This window comes from Pseudochaenichthys georgianus, chromosome 11 (assembly GCF_902827115.2).
Source record: "Pseudochaenichthys georgianus chromosome 11, fPseGeo1.2, whole genome shotgun sequence".
NCBI lineage: Eukaryota > Metazoa > Chordata > Actinopteri > Perciformes > Channichthyidae > Pseudochaenichthys > Pseudochaenichthys georgianus.
This window is the reverse complement of record NC_047513.1, coordinates 28,080,641-28,095,677: the sequence shown is the minus strand read 5'-3', so window position 1 is coordinate 28,095,677 and position 15,037 is coordinate 28,080,641. Positions and strand designations below refer to the sequence as shown.

At 45.3% G+C, this 15,037-nt stretch overlaps 1 protein-coding gene across 1 annotated transcript in view; it reads left to right on the top strand.

The window, feature by feature from the left end:
* Positions 1-7,443, top strand: part of LOC117455540 (ubiquitin-conjugating enzyme E2 E2-like) — a 61,787-nt gene extending 54,344 nt beyond the window's left edge. Inside the window, exons 5-6 of the mRNA XM_034095078.2 lie at positions 2,374-2,521; positions 6,845-7,443. Coding sequence (XP_033950969.1) covers positions 2,374-2,521; positions 6,845-6,942 — 246 coding nt within the window. The 3' untranslated portion in view covers positions 6,943-7,443. The remainder of the gene's footprint in view (positions 1-2,373; positions 2,522-6,844) is intronic.
* Positions 7,444-15,037: the final 7,594 nt, after the last annotated feature.

Sequence of the window (15,037 nt, the reverse complement as noted above, 5' to 3'; positions counted from 1 at the left end):
GCATTCACCGTGGAGCTGCCATAATGTTTACACTGCATTGGTGTATTGGCAGACATCCATTAAAGGCTTGTTTGGAAATCAATCAGTGTATGATTGTATTTCTACAGCTGGATGTGTCCCGGCAGGCAGCACGTAGGATGTGAATAGTGATTTTACAAGGCTGTTTATCTCCTTTCTGAATTTAATTATTAAGTGATACATAAATGATTACTATTTAAATATGGTGATGTTGAGAGGGTCGAAGATTTAAATCCACATGTATTGACCTTGTGATTCTGTAGCCTTAACGTGAGAATACATAGTTATGGGTAATGTTAGTTTGTAGCAGATATATCCAAATAAACAATGGCAAAGTCTTGGTCATTATTTATGACCAATCACGACAGAGCCGGCCGGCTAACCAATCAGAGCAGACTGGGCTCTGGTTTCAGGCGGAGGGTGAAAAGAGGTGCTGCAGCACAGACAGTATGAGAACAATAAAGAGATTAAAGATTAAAGCATGGAGACATGTAGAGGCACTACATACTGATATACAGCTGAACATCAGCAGGAGAGGACTCTTTAAAGTAGAGACACTACATACTGATATACACCTGAACATCAGCAGGAGAGGACTCTTTAAAGTAGAGACACTACATACTGATATACACCTGAACATCAGCAGGAGAGGACTCTTTAAAGTAGAGACACTACATACTGATATACACCTGAACATCAGCAGGAGAGGACTCTTTAAAGTAGAGACACTACATACTGATATACACCTGAACATTAGCAGGAGAGGACTCTTTAAAGTAGAGACACTACATACTGATATACACCTGAACATCAGCAGGAGAGGACTCTTTAAAGTAGAGGCACTACATACTGATATACACCTGAACATCAGCAGGAGAGGACTCTTTAAAGTAGAGACACTACATACTGATATACAGCTGAACATCAGCAGGAGAGGACTCTTTAAAGTAGAGACACTACATACTGATATACACCTGAACATCAGCAGGAGAGGACTCTTTAAAGTAGAGACACTGCATACTGATATACACCTGAACATCAGCAGGAGAGGACTCTTTAAAGTAGAGACACTACATACTGATATACACCTGAACATCAGCAGGAGAGGACTCTTTAAAGTAGAGACACTACATACTGATATACACCTGAACATCAGCAGGAGAGCACTCTTTAAAGTAGAGACACTACATACTGATATACACCTGAACATCAGCAGGAGAGGACTCTTTAAAGTAGAGACACTACATACTGATATACACCTGAACATCAGCAGGAGAGGACTCTTTAAAGTAGAGACACTACATACTGATATACACCTGAACATCAGCAGGAGAGGACTCTTTAAAGTAGAGACACTACATACTGATATACACCTGAACATCAGCAGGAGAGGACTCTTTAAAGTAGAGACACTACATACTGATATACACCTGAACATCAGCAGGAGAGGACTCTTTAAAGTAGAGACACTACATACTGATATACACCTGAACATCAGCAGGAGAGGACTCTTTAAAGTAGAGACACTACATACTGATATACACCTGGACATCAGCAGGAGAGGACTCTTTAAAGTAGAGACACTACATACTGATATACACTTGAACATCAGCAGCATCTGCCCTCTATAGGCGCTTTCACACCGAGTACTTTTCCCAGTATAGTTCCGATATAGTTCTGAAAAAGTGCGTTCACACCAAAGAAATCCGGAACTAGAACTTAGTTCATGAGAACCTTTTCACCCCCTTTTCCGTCCCTGCTAGAGAGCAGGTACTTTCATGGGAGAAAAAGGTTCCTGTGTCTGATTGGCTGGGCGGATTGCAAACCACGCCCCGTAAAACTCCCAAAAAGTTTTGTGAAGCCGCCATTTTATTATCCTTGCATTAGCATTATTAGCATTAGCCCAGCGCACAAACGGAGAGAGACTAATTTATGGCAACACAAAAGAAAGCATGGGAGCGGTGGAGATGAGGAGGTGTCGGCGTTCTGGCGATTTACTCGGAAGGCTTCAGTAGAAGCTGCTGGGACTCCCAGCAGCTTCTACTGAAGCCAGTCCCTATCTCCGGGGACTTCCGGCCGGGGACTTTGGGCGGCAGTAAGTTGTTTGCGGCCTGCCAGTAAACCCAAAGCAGAAGAAGAAGAAGTGACGTCAGCGGCTTCATTTGCCTAATCCTCCCTCAGGGAACTTATTCCGGTGTGAACGCGATCTGTTCTTTAGTTCATCAGAACTCTTTAGTTCAGAACCAAGTACTGGGAACTAAGTACGGCAAAGTATTTGGTGTGAAAGTGCCTTATAAGAGTCGGGTTTTATTCTAGTTTACAGGAAACTCATATGTTGTGTCTGTGTGTGTGTAGGTGACTTTCCGCACCAGGATCTACCACTGCAACATCAACAGTCAGGGTGTGATCTGTCTGGACATCCTGAAGGACAACTGGAGTCCTGCTCTCACCATCTCCAAGGTGCTGCTGTCCATCTGCTCCCTGCTGACTGACTGCAACCCTGGTGAGAGACACACACACACACACACACACACACACACACACACACACACACACACACACACACACACACACACACACACACACACACTTCTCCTCATATCTCCTTCCATGTTAAGCTGTGGCAGGTTGACTGACAGGTCCTGTCTGTGTGGGTAATGTAAACGGACGCGTGTCACTTTGATGACAGACTGCAGGTGTGTGTAACACAGCTCCTGCACACAGATACATTTATATTCTTTATAGAATAATCATATTTGCAAATCAGCTACTCAGTGTTTACCGTAATCCTATTAATGTTTTTGTTACTCACATCTCTTCATCCTTATATCCTTATGTGAACTCCTACCTGTCCTTTTTTCTGTGTTTTACTATAATTGCTCCCCCACCTTTATTTTATCTGTACGGTGTCTTATCTAATCTCATTTAATTGTATCTTAATCTTATCTTTAAGTTAACATTACTTAGATTTCAGAAGAGCGTCTCCATTACGTAATATTCTGTAATGGTTTTATCGAAGCATAAATGATTACTAATTAAATACGGTGATGATAAGAGGGCGGACGATTTAAATCCACATGCACCGACCTTGAGATTCATTAGCCTTCGAAATCTTAAATAAATCATCTGGGTCGAAATACTTCATATAATTGTAGCAGATATATCCAAATATATGAAGTCTTTTATATAAATAAGGTAAATGTGCAATTGTTGGCATTCAAAGTAGAACAAATACATGACATTATTTTCATAGCGCTTGCATTCATCCTCTTATGATATTGTTCCATAAACCATTAGCCTGGGCAGTGAAATAAACACAGCCCTGTAAACACCTGAAACATCAAGGACAAGACGTCAACTCGCTTGACGCTAATGACATCCATCAGGCTCTGGTGAAGAAGCAGAGGAGGATCTTATGGACCAGTTAAACCAGTACGACTGTTCCTCAGCTGCCAGGAATGAATGTCGAGCAGAGGGCAAAAAGCAGAACAGAAGTCGCAGGTTGAGCATGAAATAATGAATAGGATAAGAATCATTGAGCGGTGCAGAGTAATGACATGTGGATAACGGGGAACAAGATGGTAAGGGACAGGAAATGGTGAGGGGGGGGGGGTCTGATAGTCCTGATGGTGAAGACCTCTCTGCGGGGATCGCTGTTTGATAACTAAGCCGCGCAGATTCTTCCTCTCTGTGGGTGAAAATGAGAAAGAAAATCATCTCCTCCTCCTCCTCCTCCTCCTCCTCCTCCTCCTCCTCCTCCTCCTCCTCCTCCTCCTCCTCCTCCTCCTCCTCAGAGATCAAATGATTCCTTTAAACTATTACACAAAAGAGATTTGATCGACACCCCGTCCCCACTATGAAAAGAGAGACTTTCCTTATCTCTTTCTGCCTCTTGCCTCATCAAAGTCTGTCTTTTAAACCCTGCCTCAAGAGCACAATGATCTCACTTTTACTTTTCCCACCATTTTGAACAAAGTGTTCTCTTCCTGTCTACAGTCTGTTCAAAATTGACCAATCAGCATCGAGTATTCAACTATGCCGTTTAGTTGAAATTATTACATTTTTATTAACGTCCATACCTTCAAAAGCTGTGCCATTTATACTTATTTCAACCCAAACTGAGGCTTTACTGAACTAAAGCAGGTTTTTCTGCTGCATGTTTGTTTTACTTTACAGCTATGTGCCAAGAATATGTGTCTCTCAAAACGTGATTGAGTATGAAGAGCGTTCTGCTGGATGAAAGTCCTGGATATCCAAGCATATTTTTCTAAATCTGATTAACATTGAATCCCCAGATTCCTCCAAATTCTTTACAGTTGTTCCAAACGACCACTTGTAGGCTCCTGAACAATGGAGGGTGTTGTGTGAAGGATAAAAATGCCTCAAGTGCTGAATGTCTAAAGAGAAAACGCTAAAAATATCCCTACTCCGCCTTCAGTCAGAAGCTTTCCTCCCACGCAGGGAGAGGAGATCTTTGGCATGTAGCTCATTAAAGTGGGGGAGGCGGATTGAATGACAGTTAATCGACCCGTCGCTCATCACGTCCCGAAATCACATCTCTACCCAGGGGTGTAAAGTACATTTACTCAGGTTCAAGGTTCAAGGTTCTTTATTGTCAAACTAACATAGCTACAGAGTAATGATGTCGTTGAACATCTTAGGTCACAGGCTTCTCCAACAATGCAACACAATAATACAGATAAGCAGACAATATTAAAACAATATTAAAATATACTATATTAAAAGTAATACAAAAAGAAAAATGTTTTTTTTTTAAACTGAGAGAAAAAAAAGTGCAATACGAGTCTATATACACGTTTTTGGAATGATATATTAGATAAATAATTACTAAGTAGCAGATGAATGTTATGAAATTGTTTCAGCAGTTGTTTAACAGTCTTATTGCCTGCGCGATGAAGCTGTCACTGAGTCTGGTTGTTCTTGTCAGTACTGTACTTAAGTGAAAATGTAAGGTACATGTACTTCACTTGAGTATTTTTCAGGCTGTGCTACTTTATACTTTTACTTTCCTACATTTTGGTAGCAATGTTTTTATTTTTTACTCTTTTCCCTCCTTTTGCAACCACCAAAAAGCAATGTAAGATTTTTAACAAAGCCGCAGGGATTCCTCCTGCAGGGCCGGATCATATTTCAGGCCGGTGGTGATATTCAGGCCGGTCTTTTATAATAAAGGTGTCTGCGTTATCCCCTCTGTAGCTGCAGGGCTGTCAGTGTGTCAGAGCTGTAATAACACTCGCTCCGCCTCAGAGGATCAAATCTTCAATCTGGATCAAAACTGTTAATGGACTCGGCTGGTGAAGCTCCTTCTGAAGGGGCTGGAGATATGTAGTTAGGTGTTTGAATCTACATTAACCCAGTGTAATGTCGTCTTTTAAATGCACCGTTTTCCAATGGTTCCTTTTTTAATAGTTCCTTAAAGGCGGGGTAGGTAATTCACTTCAGAAAGACTTTGTTATATTCCATGGAATGCTCTTAACATCTCGATAGCAATGAATATATTAAATGCTTTGACAATAAATACATACAATACTACCTGCCTGTCAGCCTTCCATCGAGGCACAAACTGATCTCATGCCCTCATTGGTCATGTGCGCGTTCGTGTGTGTTGGAGGAGGGGCTCTGTGAGGAAGTCTGAAGGAAGGGGCAGATTTTTTGCGGTACTTTCAAATTCTAGCGCACTCGAGCTGGTTTCTCCATTCTTACCTACCCTACCTTTACTCAGTATTGCAATAATTAGATCATTTGTACACATTCATACTGCAGAAAGTGGTCAGGAACAATGCAGTTATGAGGCTTGTTTACATTGTGCCGTAAAGAGAAATCGGAGTGTGGTGTTGTTGTTATTTTCTCTACTCACAGTATTGTTACTTACTTGAGGACAAATACAGAAAGACATTTTTTATTTTAGATTTTAAATTGTGTTAATTTGTAGGTGTATATCATGTAGTTTCTCTACTGGGACATGTCTCCATACTTTAATGTTCAAAAAGCTCTTTATTTTTCTCATAATGGTGAAAAGCACCTCTTTTCACCCTCTGTCTGAAACCAGAGCCCAGTCTGCTCTGATTGGTTAGCTGGCCGGCTCTGTTGTGATTGGTCAACCTCTTACGGCCCCTACACACGGCGGCGTGCGTTGAAGCTTCAACGATTCTGCCCATTCACTTTGAATGTGGTGACGTCACACTTTGCCGAACTGCATTGTGGTTCCGTCGCTTCGCGTTGCTCGCTTCAAAAGTTGAGCAATGTTCTACTTTTGAAGCTTCGACGGAAGCGTCAGCCAATCGAATCATATGCCAGTACAAGCTCTAACCAATCAAACCGCGTGCTTGTGTGTCCGGGGCGGGAGATTCATTGGTTGTTGGTCGAGCTTCAGACACGCCCACCGGCAAGCTTCAACGCACGCCGCCGTGTGTAGGGGCCGTTAGAGATGTCCGCTTAATGATGAAAAAATCCAACGAAAAGCAGAACAGAGCCCGTTAAGACAAAGATATAGGAAATATTAGAATAAGAATTAAATCTGAATACTGAGTTTATTAAAGTGGAAAAGTGGATCACATTTGCACCATTGGTTTCCTCTCCCACGAACTGCCTGAAAACGCCTCCACTGGACTCCTTTGTTTACTTCTGGGCCCCTTTGAAACGTGGCCCTGTTGTTTTAACCTTTTACACCAAAATAAGGATACTGTGACACTTGTATTGGTTGTTTGTATTGGTTGTTTGTATTGGTTGTTTGTATTGGTTGTTCGTATTGGTTGTTTGTATTGGTTGTTTCAATTCTCACTGAGTTGTTCTCTTGTGTTCTCAGCCGACCCTCTGGTGGGAAGCATCGCCACACAGTACCTGACCAACAGAGCGGAGCACGACAGGATAGCCAAACAGTGGACCAAACGCTACGCCACATAGACACACACACACACACACTCACACACACCTCCCAAATCTATGGAAGCCCCCCCCCCCCAAAACCTGGAAAATGAACTCTTATTTGTTCCATGCTGACTTGAAAAGCTTCTTTTTTATACAAAGAGTCTATTGGGATTCCAATACACTGAATGTTGATATGGTCATGAAAAGCTTTAATACTGTTATTGTATCGTTGTAATGTTGTTGCATTGTTTATAACATGGTCGCTCCTCTTATCTTTATTATTCCCATTCCATGTGATGGTTTCTGTAAACGGATCATTCTGAGTGAGTGCTTTTACTTTCTCTCCCAGTGCTTTTGGTGGATATTAGTGCATGGCCTCAGGATGTGTGTGTTCATGCAGCGGACGTGTTCGTAGTGTTGTTATTATTTCTTTTATTTGTCTGGCATGGAGGGAGCCCATCACCATGATAGTGCTATAAGTCTGCTGTACATTTAATGCATAAACATATTCGATTAAACACTGGCTGTAACGTGTCACAGCGAGTCTCTGTCTCTTTACTGTGTGTGTGTGTGTGTGTGTGTGTGTGTGTGTGTGTGTGTGTGTGTGTGTGTGTGTGTGTGTGTGTGTGTGTGTGTGTGTGTGTGTGTGTGTGTGTGTGTGTGTGTGTGTGTGTGTGTGTGTGTGTGTGTGTGTGTGTGTGTGTGTGTGTGTGTGTGTGTGTGTGTGTGTGTGTGTGTGTGTGTGTCCGACCACTTCCTGTTAGACATGAGTCTTCACAGCTTCACCACAGAGAGCAGCGGTTAGATGGTGAAAGGAAACCATTTATAATTTCAGGTCATTGATTTAGTGAAAGTAAAAAATACAGTGCTAATATTTTGACGATTACTTTTTGACAAATTAGGCGTATTAATATGTTTAAAAAGCTGGGGGATATGGTGTATATTATCAGAAAACAACAAAAGTGGTTCAAACTAACGGAATAATATCACACATTTAAGAAGAAACACTGAAAATAAAATTGTACTTTTATCTTAGGGAAATTGTTTGTGTTGTTTTTTCTTGCAAATGTACTACCTTTTAAACTTTAGACTCCTTGCGCATACCAGATCATGGCATCACATCACCCCAGTCCTCTATGAGTTTCTATGAGTATAGGCGCCGCCCTCTAAGGCTATCGCTATTGGGTACTCCCACTGCACGTGTGCAGCACTGACAGACTTATTCCACGCCCACCTATGACGTGGGCCCCACCTCCGGCCTCACTTCCGTATAAATAGGAAGTAGGCCCTACAATCCACTCCAACAGCTTTTCTTCAGCTATTCGCGGAGCCAGTGGGGCCCGAACCTTAGAGGGCTGCGCCTATACTCATAGAAACTGGGTTACAGTACGTAACCCCAGTCATATATCGTATAAGGCTTCGCCCTCTAAGGCTAGCGCTATTGGGTTAAGGGCGAAGCAGGATGTAGTCCACGCCCCACTGGTTCCGTCCGTTACCAGAAGCACCAAACACACCTCCTCAGTTAATAACGCATCACATTCCCAGGGAATATAGCATTAAAAAATGAATATTCTCCATCAGGGAACAAAGGTAGGCTTACTCGGGCTACCTGTCGTTTATAAAAAGTAGAGATCGAGTCTCACTTGTTAAAAACGATCAAGAGAGGGGAACAAAAGGCCGCTCTCTAAGTGCCGACAGGCAGGAGAGACGGCATGCAATTGAAAAACCCCGACATTACTCATTCTGGCAGACTATTCAGTACTGAATGTGTCAGAGAGGAATGGGAGACATCCCTCAAATACAAACGAATAAAAGAACAGGGGGAAGACCAAGATGCAGCAGTGCAAATGTCTTTCACTGTCATTCCTCCGTGCAACGCCGTAAAGGAGGTGAGGAGGAGGAAAGAAGCCATCCAAATGTATCACTCTCGATCTAAAACGAGCTTGTGATAACCTTTGGCATAAAAACCGGGTTAGGGCGCAAAACAGCTAAGCTGCCATCTCCTTGGATCCGGAGACATGACGGAGCCACCGAGAGAGCAGACCAATCACTCACCCTTTTAGCTGAAGCCAGAGCCAAGAGCAGAGCTGACAAAAACTTCAGGGGAACCTGATCTAAAGGTTCAAATGGAGCTTTACTCAGTGCGCGTAACACTAAAGCCAAAACCCATTGAGGCGCCAAAGCGCGTGACACAGGTCTGAGTCTCTGTGCTCCCCGTGGAAAACGTTTTGTCAGAGGGTGACTACACACCGTGCTGACACCAATCTACGTGGCAAGATGAAATGGCAGCAGCATATGTTTCGACCGTGCTATAAGCCAATTCCTGTCCAGCAGGAGGAACGACAGCACGAGGCAGGGGGCCAACGGGGTCCAGGCTTTTCCCTACACACCAAACAGAACATTGTCCATTTGGCTGTGTAGGATGTGTGTTCAGCAGCTGCGCTGATCGAATACCTCCCTGGCGATTTATGTAGGCCGCCGCTGTCTGTTGTCTGTTCGAATCAACACATGTTGATTGTACAGCAACAGGCCGAAGTGCTGGATTACTTTCCATATAGTAATTCCAGCACGTTTATATGGAGAGACATGTGACCCGGCCACTGTCCCCCCACTGCCTGCGACATGCACGTTCCTCAGCCTGCGAGAGATGCGTCTGTGAACACTGCGGTGTGTGACGTCACTCTGCTCAGGGGCACCCCCACTGACGTGGAGATTTTTCCAGTAGGTTAAATCCTCCCAACCCACGGAAGGAGGAATATACGTCTCCTCTGACGCACGGGGTCGATACGCAGGCAAATAAACCACCTCTGGAGTCTCCTCACTATGAAGGAGACCCAGGGGAATCACCACGTGACCAGCTGATATCATGCCTAACAGCTGCATCACGGAGAGGGCTGTCACCGCCCCGCGGGGTGTGACGCGCCGGAGGAGAGCTGTCCGAGCTGCTTAAAAACCAACAGGTTTTTAAAGACAGCCGGTTTATGCAGCGAGCCATGCTGCCTATAACCGACAGGTCAGGGGCCGGTGAGCCTGGCTGCTTATTATCCATCTGTCCATCGAACACGCGCGTCGCCACTCTGAGTAATACTCTGAGAGCGAGCGACTTGCTCTGGATGTGCTGTGGTTGTCATGGTGACGAGCCACGTCAGAGCCCTCGCCGCCGTTGCCCGTGAAGCAACCCAAGAGGGGCCCGGTCCGAAAAGGCTGCGAGGAGGCCTCCACACGCTGCATCTCACACCGGCTCTCATCCTGTCTCTGTTTCGGAGAAGGCTCGTAAACTGGACATTGAGGCGCGTTCACGCTCAAACCGCTGAGGAATGAGCGGAGGTGTGTGCAGTGCTATTCACACAGTGCATAATAACAGCCCTGGGCTCATTACGGTGTGTAGTATAGGCACATCTGGGACAGAGGAAAAACCGTGCTGCCTGCTAACCGACAGGTTAACAGCTGCACCGGAGGAGAGCTGTCACTTTCTCCATTCTCTGCTGTGAGAGTCGCGCTCTCATGCGGGCTGAGTTCAATTCCACTCCCAGTTAAATGTCTGGGAGGGAAGAGGACAGCTCTTCTTCCAGTTGATAATGAAACCCAGGTTTGACAGATGAGATACGAGCTGTATCGTCTGTACGCCGCTTCCTCCCTGGAGCGAACCAGCTACAGCCGGTCGTCCAGGCAAAATAACCCTCATCCCCATTCTGAGTAGCTGCTCCAACTGTCTCCACCCACTTTGAAAAAAGTGTGTGGAGTCAGGAATGAGAAACGCAGGAATTTGCTGTGTTTCGGGATTATGGTTACGTGGAGGTAAGCATCCTTCAGGACTATGGATGTGCACCTCCCTGCTGAACACACTGCAGCACCTGTTTGATCGTCAGCATGGGAAAAGGCCATTCCCTTGTTGGACACTGACAGATCGAGGATGGGTCTCATTCCCCCCACCCCGTCTCCTTCGGGACCAGAAAATAGCGGGAGTAAAAACCCCTGATTTTCTTCCCTTTGAGGAACCCCGGGAAAAGGCTTTCTTTAACCAGAGTTCCTGCCGCTCTGCACGGAGTGCGAGACACTGTTCCTGGGATGACAGGACTTCCTGTATCCCGTAGAACTGCGGGGGGAGAGGCGAATTGCAGAGACTACCCTCTGCCCATCCACCTGCTCATCCATCTGTCCATCAGACACACTCGCCGCCACCCTGAGTACCATACAGTACTCTGATAGCGCCGGGTGTACATTCTCTGGATGTGCTGTGGTTGGTGACAAACCATGCCAGAGCCCTCCACACGCTGCATTTCACACAGGCTCTCAATATGTCGTCGTTTAGGAGAATACTCGGAAACTGCGCGTTCACGCTCAACACCACTAAGGGATGAGCGGAGGTGTGTGCAGTGCTGTCCACACGAGGCGTAATAATGGCCCTCCGTGGGCTTATTACGACCGTGGGTAGGAGGTGTCTGAGGCAGAGGAAAAATCCATGCTGCCGAAACCCAAAAAGTTTACGGTAGACGGATTTGAATAGCAAGCCCAGCTGTTTTATTAACCGATAAGTTAAAAAACCCAGCCGGCTTAGGCAGCGAGCCATGCTGCCAAGTAACCAATAGGCTATTGGCAGCTGGCTTAACCGGGGAGCCTTGCTGCATATTACCTTCCCTCTGTCCATCTAACCCACGCGCCGTCACTCAAGGCGCGAACCTGCTCTGGATGTGCTGTGGTTGTCATGGTGACGAGCCACGCCAGAGCCCTCCAGACGTTGCATTTCACACAGGCTCTCCTTATGTCGCGTTTAGGAGAAGGCTCGTAAACCGGACATTTAAGGTGCGTTTACGCTCAACACCCCTAAGGGATGAGCGGAGGTGTGTGCAGTGCTGTCCACACTGTAATAATGGCACTCGTGGCTCATTACGACCGTGTGTAGGAGGTAGGTTTGGGACAGAGGAAAAAAATCCGAGCTGTCTTTAACAGGTTACAGCCGGCAGGTTACAGGTTACAGCCGGCTCAAACGGCGAGCCCTGCTGTCTATTAACCGTACAGGTAACAAACAGCTGGCTTATGCACCTCCACACGCTGTATTACACAGCGGCTCTCCTCATGTCGCCGTTTAGGAGAAAACTCGTAAAACAGACATTGAGGTTCACGCTCAAACCTGCTTGAGGAATGAGCGGAGGTGTGGATAGGAGGCACATCTGTGACATAGGAAACAAACCCGGGCTGTCTAATTAACCGACAGGTTTTAAAGACAGCTGGTTTGAGCCGTAAGCTTTGCTGCCTAACAACCGACAGGCTGTGAGGCAGCCGCTTATGCAGCTTTTTTTATGTCATCCGGAGGAGAGCTCTCCTGAACCGGGGGAACGGGGAGATCTCATTAGGCGGCTGCCTTTCCGATGATCTCCGGGAGTTCCTGGAGAATACCGCCTATCGACGGCAGAGCCGTGATGGCGGATAGAGGGACCCGTTGACCCGTCGTCAGCCCGGCAGCCGAACCTAGGCTCGGCTACCGGGCTGACCCCCGCCCCGTCTCCCCCGCCGGAGGACCACATGGTGATCCGTGAATGGAGGGGAAGGAGTCGCCTGACTGCTGCCCGCCACTCGGATCTAATAAATAAAGGGCTTGGTCCACAGAGTAAAACTCCTGGACTAGCCAATCATCCTCGGCCGCAGCAGCGAGAGCGTCCGCTCTCCACTGCCTGTGGACCAGAGGGAGACGGACACAATGAGTGCACGACACCTGGGGAGTGAGAGCCGCGTTTGCGTGCTCTAATCCCCGGCAAAACTCACACCGTGAACTCCGGTCGTAACTCATATGTCGGGTTGACACTGGGCCCCAACCCTGTTTCCCCCGTCCGGAGGAGAGGGAGGATGGGCCCAGGGGAACCAGGAATGTTTACTTTTTAGTAAGTAGCTCTTAAAAGAACTTGTTTTGCCTGTCAATGCTTCTGCAACGGAGTGCTGAAGAAAAGTAGGAGTGGATTGTAGGGCCTACTTCCTATTTATACGGAAGTGAGCCCGGAGGTGGGGCCCACGTCATAGGTGGGCATGGAATAAGTCTGTCAGTGCTGCACACGTGCAGTGGGATTACCCAATAGCGATAGCCTTAGAGGGCGCAACCTTATACGATATAGAACTTCACTGGCTTCCTGTCTCCCATCGCATCAACTACAACATTCTGGTCCTCACCTACAAAGCACTCCACCATCTCAGGCGGGGCCTCGCATTTGACGCACACCTGCCCATCTGTTCGCCTGTTTTCCGAGGCTAGGAAGGATTCTTGCCTCGCTTCTGAAGGACCTGACTCGAAGGGACTTGTCCTACCATGGAAGCGTCCTCGACATTGAGAAACACCCTCTGAGTCCCTCACAGTCTTTCAGTTCCGCCTCAAAACCCATCTCTTCAACTTTGTCTACCCATAAGCTCCGCCCCCCCCCTCTCAATCAACTTCCTCTTGACTGCCTTTTCTGTTTGTCTTTGTCTCATACTGTAAAACGTCTTTGAGTTGTAGAAAAGCGCTATATAAATATAATGTATTATTATTATTACCTTAATAATCATGGGAAATGTTGAATCTTAGACATTTGTTATTTTTATCCATTTCATTTTGTTATGTTTCTTTAAATTCCTTTTTTAATCTCAACAAAATGCTAGTTATTTTTTGTAAAATGTCACTTTTTGATTTGGGAATATTTGAATTTAATCGAGCATTTTAAATGTTCATATTGAATTTACGCTCAACTGGTGAATTAAAAAATGTGATTTTGTGTTTATTATATGAATGTAAAAGGCTGTAATTCATCGTGTTGAAAAAAACAGAGTGAGGTAAGTTAATGGACCGTTTTCTGATAATGCCCATGTTTATATTTAATGTAATATTTCTCTAGTTTGCTTTTATTATTACATCCTTATCTCTCTCACCCTTTGCAACTCAATATTTTTAATATAAAGATGAATGTAGATGTCAGTCTGTCTGCTTCTGGACCCTCACTTCCGGTGAGAAGCGGCACGCGTCCAGCGGCACGCGGCAAGTTCACGTCTTTGTTCACGAAAAACCCGGAAATGAGACAATTCATATCCTTCAAAATAAAAGCAGCAGATTTAACTCACATCTCAAGCAATTTACAATTATATATACTATTTGTAACATGGTTTTTTCAAGGGCAATGCCAATCTTTTTTTAGACCAAATTAATATAAGCATTTTATAATTGATTGATTCTTTAGATTCAAGACTTTTAGAATAGAATCAGGATGAAACCCTGAAATTGAATGGTCACACATGCAGAGCCCACAGCACACACAGTGAAATGTGTTCCCTGCTTTTAACCCATCCTAGTACCAGGAGTCTAGTACTAGGAGCAGTGGGCAGCTATTGTACAGCGCCTGGGGAGCATTGGGAGTGGGGGGGAAGGGGGATGTCCGGTGCCTTGCTCAAGGGCACCACGGCAGGGCAGGAGGTGAACTGGGACCTCTCCAAGTAGAAGTCCACACTCCATATTCAGGTCTGGTCGGGGACTTGAACCGGCAACCCTACGGCTCACAGTCCAAGCCCCTATACTGACTGAGCCACTGCCGGTCACTATTGTCATTCGTAGGCTTATTAAAGAAAATATATATATTTTCAATCATTTCAATATGTTCCACCATAATAGCAATTCATGATCGTACAAACATTGAAATAACATTTAATTGATGATGTTATGTTATGTCATAATACACTTTTATTCTTGTATTTCCTTAACTTTGCGGTTATATATTAAAGGGGACCTATCATGCAAAATGCACTTTTTGATGTCTTTTATACATAAATGTGTGTCCCCGGTGCATCTGGGAACTCACGCAGCGTCAGAAAATATAACCCTCTCTCTTTTCCTCCGTACCCAAACCTTTTAAAAACGGGGGTACAACGGAGCTGATCCAGATTTGCCGCCGATATGACGTCAAATCGGCGGCGGACCCACAGAAAGTTACTATCAAAAACAATGCCTGATGTGTTTTGGACGTTATCTCGTCTTTGTTTACATTAGCAAGCCTCGCTAACACTCAGAGCTAACCTGTACTGGAGAGAGCACATGTGTTTAAAAAGCAGGAAATAAAAACAAGAACTCACCTTGTGATAAACCCGCAAGAGAAAAAGCATTTGAGCTCCATACTGT